This window comes from Mus musculus, chromosome 16, assembly GCF_000001635.26.
Source record: "Mus musculus strain C57BL/6J chromosome 16, GRCm38.p6 C57BL/6J".
Classification (NCBI taxonomy): domain Eukaryota; kingdom Metazoa; phylum Chordata; class Mammalia; order Rodentia; family Muridae; genus Mus; species Mus musculus.
The window spans coordinates 18312437-18325455 of NC_000082.6; the positions used below are offsets into that span (position 1 = coordinate 18312437).

General features: G+C 47.4%; 1 protein-coding gene across 11 annotated transcripts in view; it reads right to left on the minus strand.

Moving 5' to 3' along the window:
• Tango2 (transport and golgi organization 2) overlaps positions 1-13019 on the minus strand; it is a 47274-nt gene that overhangs the window by 11612 nt on the left and 22643 nt on the right. For 8 of the 11 annotated variants that reach the window (XR_384570.2, XR_003951794.1, XR_384571.2 and 5 more), the window contains exons 2-4: positions 11921-12014; positions 4210-4298; positions 203-322 (exon numbers count right to left, since the gene is read on the minus strand). Coding sequence is in view for 8 of the 11 variants with exons in the window: in NM_001359108.1 (NP_001346037.1) it covers positions 203-322; positions 4210-4298; positions 11921-11976 (265 nt within the window). In the remaining 3 variants the exon portion in view is untranslated. Of the gene's footprint in view, positions 1-202; positions 323-4209; positions 4299-7307; positions 7352-11920; positions 12015-13019 lie in introns of all 11 variants that reach the window. The other 3 variants (NM_001359110.1, NM_001359111.1, XM_006522230.2) reach the window with 1 other exon arrangement.

Sequence of the window (13019 nt, forward strand, 5' to 3'; positions counted from 1 at the left end):
CATCTCTTCTTCCTGTCACTGTTGTGAGAGGCATGGAGGGTGTGGGGCGCACCAGCAGAACCTTGGCAGGGTGCCTTTCTTCCTCCCCCATTGTACCAAGATCTGTACACTTCCATCACTCTGCCAGTCTTGCCTAAGCTCCTCCCCAGTGTGTCTTGGCTTTGTCCTACCTAGGTCCCATTTGGTCCCATAGATGCCTTACCTCTACCACGGGCGTCTGGCTCTTGCCGGGGCTGTAGGTAGTTGGTGAGTGCCCCCAGCTTCCCACGTGTGCTGATGCCCAGCCATGTTCCTCCTGCCTTGCCTTCCTCCATGTCGAGCCCTACAGCAGATGACAACATTACCAGCAGCCAAGTTCCTGTGATGGGCCCCGCTGGTACCCTCTTGCTCAGTCCTCAAGAGGCACGTTCCACAGCTCTGCCAGGACACACAGCTCTTCATAGGATAGATGCTGTTGCCACTAAGCCCCACACTGGGTTGTCCAGGCTCAATGAGCCTTAGGAGAGGAGCTGAGAGGTGTGGCTTAGGGATGTGTATGTGTGAGAGAGACCTTAGAAAAACGAGGAAAAAAAAAAGAGAGAGAAACAGGCGGTGGTGGCGCACGCCTAGCACTTGGGAGGCAGAGGCAGAAGGATTTCTGAGTTCGAGGTCAGCCTGGTCTACAAAGTGAGTTCCAGGACAGCCAGGGCTACACAGAGAAACCCTGTCTCGAAAAAACAAAAAACAAACAAAAAAAGAAAACAGGAGGTGTCCCAGCCAGACCATTAGGCCACTGCACTCAAGTCTGAGTAAAAATCATCATTAAGATGTCATATGAGGCCGGGTGTGGTAGTACACACCTTTAATCCCAGCACTCGGGAGGCAGAGGCAGGTGGATTTCTGAGTTCGAGGCCAGCCTGGTCTACAAAGTGAGTTCCAGGACAGCCAGGGCTACACAGAGAAACCCTGTCTCGAAAAATCAAAAAAAAAAAAAAAAAAAAAAAAAGAGATGTCATATGAGGAAGTATTTGCTTGCATGAGTGCGTATGTGTAATATGAATGTGTTTGTACGTGTACCTGTGCATGAGTGGGAGCTTCAGAAAGACAACAGGTATCTTGTCGCTTTCCACCTCACCCTTTATAACAACGTCTCTCACTAAATTTGGAACTAGGCTGGGGGCCGGCAAGCCTCAGTGACTCTGTCTCTGCCCCCACAGACTGGGTTACAGGCACACAAGGGCGTGCTGCTGGGCCATGCTAGAACTTGAACTCAGGTCCTCATGCTTCTCTTACCCAATGAAGCACCTTCCTAGCCCTAAAATGTCATGTTTCAAAATCAATTATAACAGAGAAAGCAATATACAACGTGAACCCAGGAAGGAAAACCAAGCTCTATGGTAGGGTGGGTTAGAAAGCCAAACAGACCCGACAACCCACCAGCACCAGCATGGTGTTGGGCTCGAGAGCTGGAGAACCAATGTTTACTCGTTCACTTGTTCACTGGTATTTGAGTGAAGGTCTAATGTAGCTCAGGTTGGTCTTGAATTTGCTACTTAGCTGAGGTTGACCTTGAACACCTGATTCCTCTGTCTTAACCTAAGTGATGAAATTACCAGTGTATACCACCCGGGCCTGATTTATGTAATGCATGCTAGGCAAGCACTCTACCAACTGAGCTACATCCCTAGCCCTATTTTGTTTTGTTTTTGTAAGTTGGGGTCTCATGAGGAAGGTCTTGACCTGGACCTCATGGTCACATTCCTGTCTCAGACTCAAAAGTTTTGTAATTACTGGGTTATATCACCATGCTTGGCTTAGAAAGTGGAACTTTAAATGTACCATTTAAAACAGTATTAAAAAATATTTAGAACCTTGAACTCTCAGGCTCAAAAGATCAGGTGCAGCCACTGTATTCAGCTCATAAGGACAGTGACAGAGACTGTAGCACCCAGACACATACAGTTCAGTGTGACATGTGTGTCCTGAGCAAACCTACCCATGTATGCTCAGCTGACTGCAGTAACCAGTCACCAGAGGGATAGATCTCAACCCTTAACTCACCCCAGGCACACAAGTTGATTGCAGAGCTAGGATGAGAGTTAGTGATGTGCTTGCCTGGCAAGGATGAGAACCTGTATCTAAGATGCAGGATGAGGTGGTACAGGCAGAGAAAGGCTGATCATGGGAGACTGTGATGGGACAGTCTAGACAAACGGGTGAGCTTCAGGCCAATGAGACTCTGTCTGTCCTGAAGTTGTCCTTTGGCTCCATGTACACATGTGCACACACTTATACATGAACTCAAACATACACACAATAAAAATTAATTTGAGACAAAAGTCAGACTGCCAACTTAGAGTTTAAAATGTCATGGCCTGGGAGAGGAACAGGGTTCCTGAATAAGACAAAGAAGAACAAACCAAAAAAATGTATTTATTAAAAACAGTGTTCCGTGGGCAGAGAGATGGCTCAGAGGTTAAGAGCACTGACTGCTCTTCCAGAGGTCCTGAGTTCAATTCCCAGCAACCACATGGTGAGCACAACCATCTGTAATGGGATCAGGCATACCCATAAGCAGAACACTGTATACATAAGAAATAAAAATTAAAAAAAAATAATGTTCTGCTCACCAAAAAGTACTAAGGAAATTAGTTGGCAGCTCACTTATCCATCAAAAGACTCTTAACCAGAATTCATAAAAACAAATCAGAAACAAAAAACCCCCTACAAATCAATAATTGAAAAATGAATTAGCTCTCACTGTCTGGCCAAGCAACAGAGTCAGGATTTCCTCTCCCACCTAAACCCACCAAAAATAAACCTTATGAGAACATGGACATTCAGAGGAAGAGTGGACCAGGGTGTGAGACATGATAGTGTACACCTCTAATCCCAGAAGGCAGAGGCAGCAAGCTGCAGACCGGCCAGAAACACACAGTGAGACTGAGGTGGCCTGACAAGATGGATCAGTGGATAATGGTGCTTGCTGCCAAGCCTGATGTTAAACCCCCATGGCAGGAGTGCGCGCACACACACACACACACACACACACACACACACACACACACATACAAACACATGCACACACACACACATACAAACACATGCACACACACACGCACACATAAACACATGCACACACACACACATACAAACACATGCACACACACACACACGCACACACACACGCACACATAAACACATGCACACACACACATACACACGCACACACACACACACATACAAACACATGCACACACACACACATACAAACACATGCACACACACACACACACACACACACACACACGCACACACACTAAATAAATAAGGTGAAAGGGAAGAAGCTGGATGTGGTGGCACATGCCTTCCCACTACTCAGGGAAGCAGAGGCAGGGGGATCTCTAAGTTTGAGGTCAGCCAAGGCTACATAGAGAACTCATTCCATTCATGGATGGATGGATGGATGGATGGATGGATGGATGGATGGATGGAAGGTAAAAAGGTAAGAAGGACCAGCAAAAACACAAAGGGAACTGGTAAGATAAAAAGTTATCCTGATGGGGCTAGAGAGATGGTTCAGAGGTTAAGAGCACTGACTGCTCTTTTAGAGGTCCTGAGTTCAATTCCCAGCAACCACTCGGTGGCTCACAACCATCTGTAATGGGATCTGATGCCCTCTTCTGGTGTGTCTAAAGACATTGTCAGTATACTTACATACATTTAAAAAAAAATCTTAAAAAAAAAAAAAAAAGATAAAGGGTCTGAAAGACAAGAAACAAATGAGAGGAGCCCATGAACTCCACAGGACTTATGAGCCATGAACCCCACGGGACTTAGCAGTCTCTGTGATCTGAGGACAGTTCTGGAGGTCCAGGGAGACTAAAGTGACCAGAGGTCATGGGACAGTAGAGCAGAGAGGCCAGAGCTTCCAGGAGATTCACCGACTGTGACAGAATCAAAAACACTTAGCTCTAGTGGGGCTAGCTTCTCACCTCCCTAAGAGGCCTTAAAGCAAAGAGCAAACTGTCTCTTAACAATTGGCTCACATCTAGAGATACTTGATTCTGGGGCTGGCCAAGTCCCCCAAAGCCATTATTCATGGCTACTTATGCATTCAGCATTTGCATGTGGATGCATGGCCATTACTAGCCCTATTTGGTGGGTGCCACCTCACAAGACAAGTGGATCACGTTAACAGCTGCTCACCAGGTTCGGAGACACACTTACCACTGAGGATCTCACTGTTGTTCCCCCAGAAGTCTGCCAACTTGGACGGCCTGTTATAGAATTCATCTCTGTTGGCTGCCAAGATGAGCCTGGGAAAAGAAAGTTCAAGGGAAGCCATGTGCTAGGGCTGGCCTGCATGTGCTCCACCTCGGAGCTGCAGCCTCTCTTGTTTAACATTAAATCTACAGCAGCAGCAACGTGAGTAAGGACCCCACCCTCGGCTCCACCTGAGTCCTTGCTACCCATCCACAGGGCCCCTGCTCAGGAGACAGGCAGGTGCTGGGAAGAGAGGAAAGTATGAGGTAGGATAGAAAGAAAATTTGGAAGACAGAGGAAGGGAAAGGGTTGAACTGTCTCACAAACTCAGAATTCAGAATTCTAGTAAAAAATGAATATTTGCTGTTAAGATTGATTACATTGGGCAGGTACATGCGATGATTCCGCAGTTAATGAGCATAAACTGCCCTTCCAGAGGACTGGAGTTCAACTCCCAGAATACACATCAGGAAGCTCACAATTACCTTGAACCCCAGCTCTAGGAAATTCCACACACCTGGTATCTGTGGGCACCTGTACTTTTGTGCACATATCCATAAAATATAATTTATAATAAAAATAAATCTTAAAGACAATATTCTTATTTAGATTTCTTTTTCAAATGAGAATGTCAGATTAGCAATGTCTTGTTAAGGCCTGAGCGTTAACGCCCATGAGCATGGCCTTAGTACTTTACCCAGATGTTACTGACATTTGCTGAGAATCTCACAAACATTGAAACCTGTGTACAGTAAAAGTACCCCTTGCCCTCCCTGTCACCCTTATCAGCTTCTGACCCAGTGCCCCAAGGAGCCACTGTATGAGCTCTGCAACCCTCTGAGACACTTCTTCAGGAGGCATGGAATTTGCATGCTCCTCTGAGATGTCCCTTCACGCGGCACAGTACCCTTTGAGATGTACCTTTAGAAGACACTGAAGTGTGGCTCTCTGGGAAAGCCCATGCCTTTGCCCCTGGGTGTGTCTTATCTCATACCTGAGTGTCTCTATGATGATATCCTCTGTGTCAAAAATCTATGTTAAAATCTCTTGTCAATAAACCTCAACTTTGCTTCATACTGAGTCACTCTGAAATTATTTTCCTGGTAGTAGAGTCAAGATGTCTTTAGTCCCAGCATTAGAGAGGCAGAGGCAGAGGGGCAGATGCAGGCAGATCTCTTGAGTTCCAGGCCAGACAAGGCTACCCAATGAAACCTCCATCTAAAAAGACCACACTATCACACTTTACTGCCTTACCTGAGTGAATCTCTCTCAGGCCGCTATGGGAGGCAGCGTGGAAGCATGGAGGTGTATTTCTGATGGCCACTGATAGGTTTTTGTGGCTCAGCTAGATGGGACAGATCTACTAGATCTTGTGGGACAGCCTCACTCCATGTCATACCCCAAAAGTGCCAACCCAGTAAGGATTAATGGTATTTCCAAGGACACGGGCCAGGCTGGGGTGGGGTGCTTTCTTCCTTCCACCTATTTGCCCGTCCACGGCAAACCCCCAAGCACACCTAGAACTTCCATCAAAAGGAGCTTGAGGACAGACACACTGGACATCAGCAGCACCTGGGTCACGGGGATCCTCTGGGAGACTGCCCCATGTTGTTTGTAGAATAAGGATAGAAACAGCCCTTCTGGGTCTCCTGTAGAAGCCTCACCACATCCAGAGTGCCCCACCCCCTTGTCCCAGTTCTCACTTCCAGGAGTCACCTAGGGTAGGGAGATGTCATCGCTGTCCTTGATAAAGACACAGACACTCAGAACAACTCTCTGCACCTTCAGCAACCAAGTTCTGTCCTGTCCCTTTTGGGGTAGAGTTGTCCCCTGAGTTGTCAGCAATGCCAGCATTCACAAGGACACTAGTCTCGAGCCCATCCTGCAGTGGCTAGGAGGAAGAAACCATAGCCCCAAGGCGTTAGTCTGCATGGACCGGGCTGGGAGACCCAGTTCTCCCAGGGGTAGGGTCGGCTTCTTTCCTCTCCATTCTTGTTTCCTGAACTCCTTGACAATGAGTTGGGGACAGTGGAACCAGGAAGTCCCTGCTGGTAGCCTGTGCTCTCAACAAGCTCTGCGGCCCCGAGAGCTGATTCTGATATAACTCTAGTAAATGAAACACGAAGCAAATCAAAAAGGGGGGAAAGAAAAAATCTGTGTAAGCAGAATCCTATCCTAGGCGTTCAGCTTCTTGTTTTTGAACTTTGTCTATGGGTGTTGTTATGTGTCGGCATCACCTGCATGCAGCCCATGGAGGCCGGGACAAGAACTGGAGTTACAGGTGGCTGTAAACCACCATGTGAGTGCAGAGACTCAAACCCGAGTGCTCTGGAAGAGCAGCCACTGCTCTTAGCTGCGGAGCCATCTTTCCAGTAACTCAACTACATATTTATAAACAAGAAATGTGTTTGCTTAATTACTCAAGAACACTAACTGCTGGGTCATTTTTATCACAAGTTGAAGTGCTGATGGCTTGCAGAGATTCTGTAATTTAGGGAAGTACTAAGAGATAAGCACCCACATCAAGTGCTAGATGAGAGCAGAAACAACTCCCTCAGCTAACACATGGAGGGACTGTGGTGCCCATGAAGTTTCGTTTGTGCTCTGAGTTCCAGTTCCTAGCACCCATGTAATTGATACATGGTGGCCTGTCTGTAATTCCAGTCCTTGGAGCAACCTGACTAACTAGGCTACCCATGAGGCAAGCTCCAGATTCAATTGAGAGACCCTGTCCTAATGAATAAAGCAGAGAGCGATTGAAGGAGGCTTGCAACATGAGCCTCAGGCCTCCACATGCATGTGCACAAACGCATGCACACATGTGCACGTGCATATATAAACAAGTGTGCCTACAGACATGCATACACACCACATGCTCATGAAAAACATGTTTAATTAGAATGCATCATTGTCAGTTTTGTGCATGGAAGGGGATGAAACACTGAAACTTCTCCCAGGAAATGGAGGAAATGAAGAGGCATGCTTGCGTTTGCGTTTATGAAGAATGCAAGTTTCACCAGAACACGGCTCTTTGGGTGACTGGACAGAATACACTGACTTACTGTGGTTACTGATCAATCAATCTTGTTAAAGCTGTTTAGGTTGTCTGTAAGAGTATTTCATGTAATCAGTTATCGATTTTGACGTACCACAGTGATAAGCATTCCTGTGCTTGACTTTTGACCTATTCCTTTAGAAGGCATTATGCTAGGTTGAACTAAGGCCCTGAGTTCAATAATTGCTTTATGGTTTTATTTTTGTAGTGCTGAGGATTGGAGCCAACCCTCCACTACTGAGTTGTATATATACCTTAAGCACCATCTTTTTCCGTTTTGTATTTTGTGGTTCTGATCTGGGGGTCTTTAGACCTTTGGGGTGTTTGTACTGATCTTTAGGGATCTTGGCCAGGGTCTACAGCACTGCCCACTTGCTCACTTGTCTTCTTTTTTTTTTTTTTAAAGATTTATTTATTTATTATATGTAAGTACACTGTAGCTGTCTTCAGACACACCAGAAGAGGGCATCAGATCTTGTTACGGATGGTTGTGAGCCACCATGTGGTTGCTGGGATTTGAACTCCGGACCTTTGGAAGAGCAGTCGGGTGCTCTTACCCACTGAGCCATCTCACCAGCCCGCTCACTTGTCTTCTTAGTGAACAACTCAGAAGGCTACTTGGCCATACCTAAGGTGACAGCTGGGGGTTGCAGTCTGCCACCATGACCAGACATCCCTGGGGCTGGGATAGAAGTAGCTACCAAAGTGAACTTGGGAAAATATGACTTATTTTTGTTCAGTTGCCCAGGGCTAATTTAGTGAGATCCATTAGGTCTCTTCATCTCCATCAGAAGCACAGACCAGTGACTTGTATGTTGACAGATCACCATAGGCTGGTGGCTTCAACATTAGCAGTTCATTGTCTCGTAGCTCTGGAGGCTGGAAGTCCAAGATGGAGGCTCTGGCAGGGAGTTTCTGCCAAGGTCCCTGACCTTTATCTCTGTTCACAGCATCCGTCTTCTATATTCTCATCTCTTCTCGGGACACTCAGCATATGGAACCAAGGCCCATCCATGTAGCTTCATTTTACCTTAATCACTTCTTTGAAGTTCTGTCTCCAAAGAGAGTTGTATTCTGATATACTGGCAGTCAGAATTTTTATTTTTTTTTTTTTGGTTTTTGATATAGGGTCAGTCTGTACCTCTTGCTGTCCTAGAACTCGTAAAGAGCCACCTGGCTCTAGTTCTGGCATGCTGGGATTAAAGGTCTGCACTACTACACCCATCTGTAGTTAGAATGTTTTTTTCTGATTTTTTTAAAAAAAGATTTTCTTCATTTTATATGTGAGTACACTGTAGCTGTCTTCAGACACTCCAGAAGAGGGCATCAGATCCCATTACAGATGGCTGTGAGCCACCGAGTGGTTGTTGGGAAGTGAACTCATGATCTCTGGAAGAACAGTCAGTCTCTTAACTGATGAGCCATCTTTCCAGCTTCTGCAGTTAGAATTTAAAGGTAGGAACCTGGACATATTCTACCCATAACATCCTGTGGTTGTATGTAGCTATCTAGTTACTTCTTTATTGCTGTGATAAAACATCACCACCAGAACAACTTATAAAAGAAAGTGTTTAATTCGGGGCTCACAGCTTCAGAGAGCGAGAATCCATGATGGCCAAGCCAAGGTGTGCTGGCAGGAACATTAAGACCTCACAACTTAATCCACAAGTCAGACGCAGAAACGAGTTACTGGGAGTGGCTCAAGTCTTTTGAAACCTCAAATCTCATCCCCTGGGACACACCTCTTCTAAGGGAACAAACCTAAGGAGACTTTTCTCCCACTTCACAAGCCATCTGTAACAGCCATAGGTAAGACCTGAGGACCAAGCCTGGCTTTATGTTCAATCTTTTTTTTTTTTTTCCTCAGAGTTTCATGTCGCCCACATTGGCCTTGAACTCTTCCTGATCCTCCTGCTTGCCTCCCCACTGCTGTGAATACCGGTGTGAGCCATCTGGTTTCCAATTGTTATTTAAGGCTCAGGTCTTCTAAGTCTGTTTTTTAATTATCCTATTATTGATTGGGTCAAGACTGGTCTCCAGGGTCTCAGACTAACTAAGTGTACAGGTGTTGTGCAGTGAGGCCCAGGTGGTGACTGGTGAATGTCACCGATTGCCCCTATAGACCAGGATTGCTGAAGCAGAGTCTTCCAGCAGGGCTGAGGTGGGTGGACCCTGCCACATGTACAGCCTCGACTACTCTCCTGTGAGAGAGGAATAGGTGAACTTCAGTCACCCAAAGCTGGACAAAGATTTCAGACCAGGTCTCAGTGTGGATCTCTTAACAGCTCAGCATAATTGAAAGGTGTACAGGGTAACCCCCGGGAACAGGAAGGTAGCAGTGTTGCCTTTGTTGCTGTGTGTCATCCTCTTCCTCCTTCCCATCTACCTAGTCCTGCCTGAGCCCACTGTGTGCAGTCATAATTGGCTCACATAGGACTTTACTACCTACTGTATGTGATGTATACTTGCCAATTTCTTTCTTTCTTTCCTTCCTTCCTTTTTTAAATTTATTGCATGCATGCTTTGCTGCATGTACACCTGAATGCCAGAAGAAGGTATTAGATCCCCTTATACCACCATGCGAGCCACCATGTGGTTGCTGGGAATTGGGAGAGCTGACAGTGCTCTTAACCACTGAGCCATCTCACTAGACCCCACTTGCCAATTTCTTATCTTTCTTTCTTCCTGTTTTAATTTTACCTGCAGGTGGTCTTCAAGGAATAAACCATCAAGTAGGCTCCGGCCAAACCCAGGATTCACACATCACCCAAGACTACGGAACTGTTAGGCCGTGTCACCCCAAACGGAAACACAACTTTGCTTTTGCTGGTGTGGGTAAGTTTGCATGAATGTTAGGCCGTGTCACCCCAAACGGAAACACAACTTTGCTTTTGCTGGTGTGGGGAAGTTTGCATGAATGTTAGGCCATGTCACCCCAAACGGAAACACAACTTTGCTTTTGCTGGTGCGGGGAAGTTTGCATGAATGTAAGGGGTAAGGGCTGAGGAGAGCAAGGAGGGGCCATGCCACTTCCCAGCTTATCGAGTGAAGGCTCACAGCCACCCTTTACTGCCTGCGCTGTAGAAATGAAGCTCAACTCTGCTGCTGGTGCAGTTAGGTTTTAACAGAAGGCACCGGAGACACACTCGCTGCTTTCACAGGTAGGAGGCTCCTGAGACCTGTGCTCCCCAGGTCTTAGCTCCCACAATGCACAATATAAGCAGCACCAATGGGTAGGCACCTTCACCTAGCACCTGTTCTGTGACCAATGTCATAGCTTTAGGTACTTTAGACAGCAGACTCCAGAAAGATCTAGCAGGATAATACCTGAAGAATATTTTGGCCATTAAGGAGTCACAACTGTGCCATCCATGGACACACATACCCCCTCCCCTTTTAATTGTATGTGTATGGCTGTTTTGTCTATATATATATTTGTGTATCCCTGGAGTGCCTGGCATCTGTGGAGGCCAAAAGAAGGCACTGGATTCCCTGGAACTCAAGTTACACACAGTTGTGAGAACCATGTGGGTCCTGATAACAACCCCAGCTCTCTGGAAGAGCAGCAAGCTACCTCTCCAGTAGCCTCACTGAGGATTATAGTATGAGAACGACAGATAGGCGCTGCTCCGTGCAAACAGTATAGTGGTTGCTTCTCACATCCAGTCTTTGGGAATTCATTACTTTGTTCAGCTCTCCCCAGATAGCCTGTGATGTGACTAACTGTTTATCATTTTCCTTGTAGGATTCCACTAACTCCCTTTAACTCTTCTGCCAGAAAACTAGAATCACCTCCTCTAGCCTGATCCAGCTCTGTTGCCTGCCCTCTGTAGAAGAGGAAATGCTGAGTCCCTACATCCTATTCCCTAGACTGAAATGAGGGAACCCAGCCACTGTGCCAGGCATTCCACAAAGTGACTCAACAGGAGGATCTCACTGAAACTACTTTGTTTCTGGAACACATCCTAAGATTTTGAAAATGTTCCAGACAAACGTAAGAGAGGAGTTCCACAGTCCATTTCCAGTTGTGGGCTAAATTTCTGCCTTGTGCTCTACATGGACAAACAAATGCTGGCACATGCTAAAGAACCAAGGGGCTGCCCTGCGTGTAACTGGCACTAGAAGAGCAGGGAGGGCTGGCCCCTAGTTCCCTTCTCTGCCTACTGTTTCCCATGTCCTTGGCTGGTACTCAGCTACTCCAGCTAAAACCCATGGATGCTTTCCTCAATCTGCCACCAGCCAGACACCTCACCCAACCCAACCCAGCAGCGCCCCTCTCTGTCACCACTACTCCAGCTCTGCAGATGTGACCCTAATCACAGGCCACAGAACTTCGCCTCATCCCTCTGTCTCGCCACACCTGCACATTAGCTCTGAGCCCTTGCTCTAGGGTGGGCTCCTCCCAGCACCCCATGCTAAGCAGACACTGTCCAAGACAGCCGGACCAGGCTTGTACAGGATGTCTCCAGGCAACCAGAAGTCAAGACTCAGTTACTCAGAGGACACACACCCAGCAGCCTGCCATTGTCTCCTGCATATATGGCACCCCAGGGGTGAGGAACAGCCGTGGACCTCAGGCCTGGAGCAGCCTGGCGGAGGCAGAACAAGGGCATTCATTACCTGTATGCATTTTTGGAAACAGGACGAGGATCAAACTTAAAGAAGATGATGCACATGGGTTGCAAGGGTGGCTTTGCTCACACGGTCACAAGGTCTGTGGGAAAAGGAGAACAATGAGCTGTGAACAGCAGAGTCAGAGGGCTTTTCGGATGTCTCTCTCCATCAGTGAGTGGGGCTGGACTGGTGAGCACCAGATGCTTGGTGACATAATAGACATCTCCCCTCACCTGGGCCCACCAGCATCAGCTTGTAAGTCCACCGCCATGACACTCCCTTACCCTGGACATGCTACATGGGAGTGGTGAGTGGGTGCTGGAAGGGGCAGCAGCAGCGATAGGAACCACACACGTAAGGCTGGAGTGAAGGAGTAGCAAGTCCTCTCCCCAGCAGTCGCACCAAGTACTGCCCATGAGCCACAGAGGGAGACACCTTCATCTCAGCTCATGGTGCCCAAGGCCAGGCATCAGGGCCCACTCACTGGGGATGATCTGTGACCCATGTCCCCTCAGGCCTTTACCTAACACACACGCCCACCCCAAAGGACCTAATGGTTCTTCGTACCCACATTAGTAGGCAGAAACCAGTGCCAAGCACATGCACACACACCTGGGTGCTGAGGAAACACAGACGAAGTACACAGTCCCTTGGGGCAAGGACCCCATGTCCCAGAGCCTCTGGGGCCCAGAAGGCATTCCCCTATTTTCTGGTCCTGAGATCAGAGCTAATCTCTATGCATCAGCTCTGGAACGGAGACCCGAAGATCCCTGAACCGTACATAAACGCAATGATTTAGTGTCATATTCCGGGACACAGCTAATGCCTGCAGCTGAAACCTGGGACAGCCAAGCAACTGTTCCAGTACTGAGGGAGCCAAGCAGTAAATGGAGGGGTAGATGTGCGTTTGCTGAGGTGCCTAAGTACAGGAGTATTATGTCACTTTGTATCTCTGGCCATGTGTACTTGTGCATGGTGTTTGTAAGTCATTTGACTCTGTCTTCGTGAGCACGTGTATGTCCAGAGGAGACCACCATGTCACAAATAGAAGCCTCAGAGGTCAGGGTAGCTGGTGTCCTATCTTTGGAGGTCCTAGGGCTCAGGT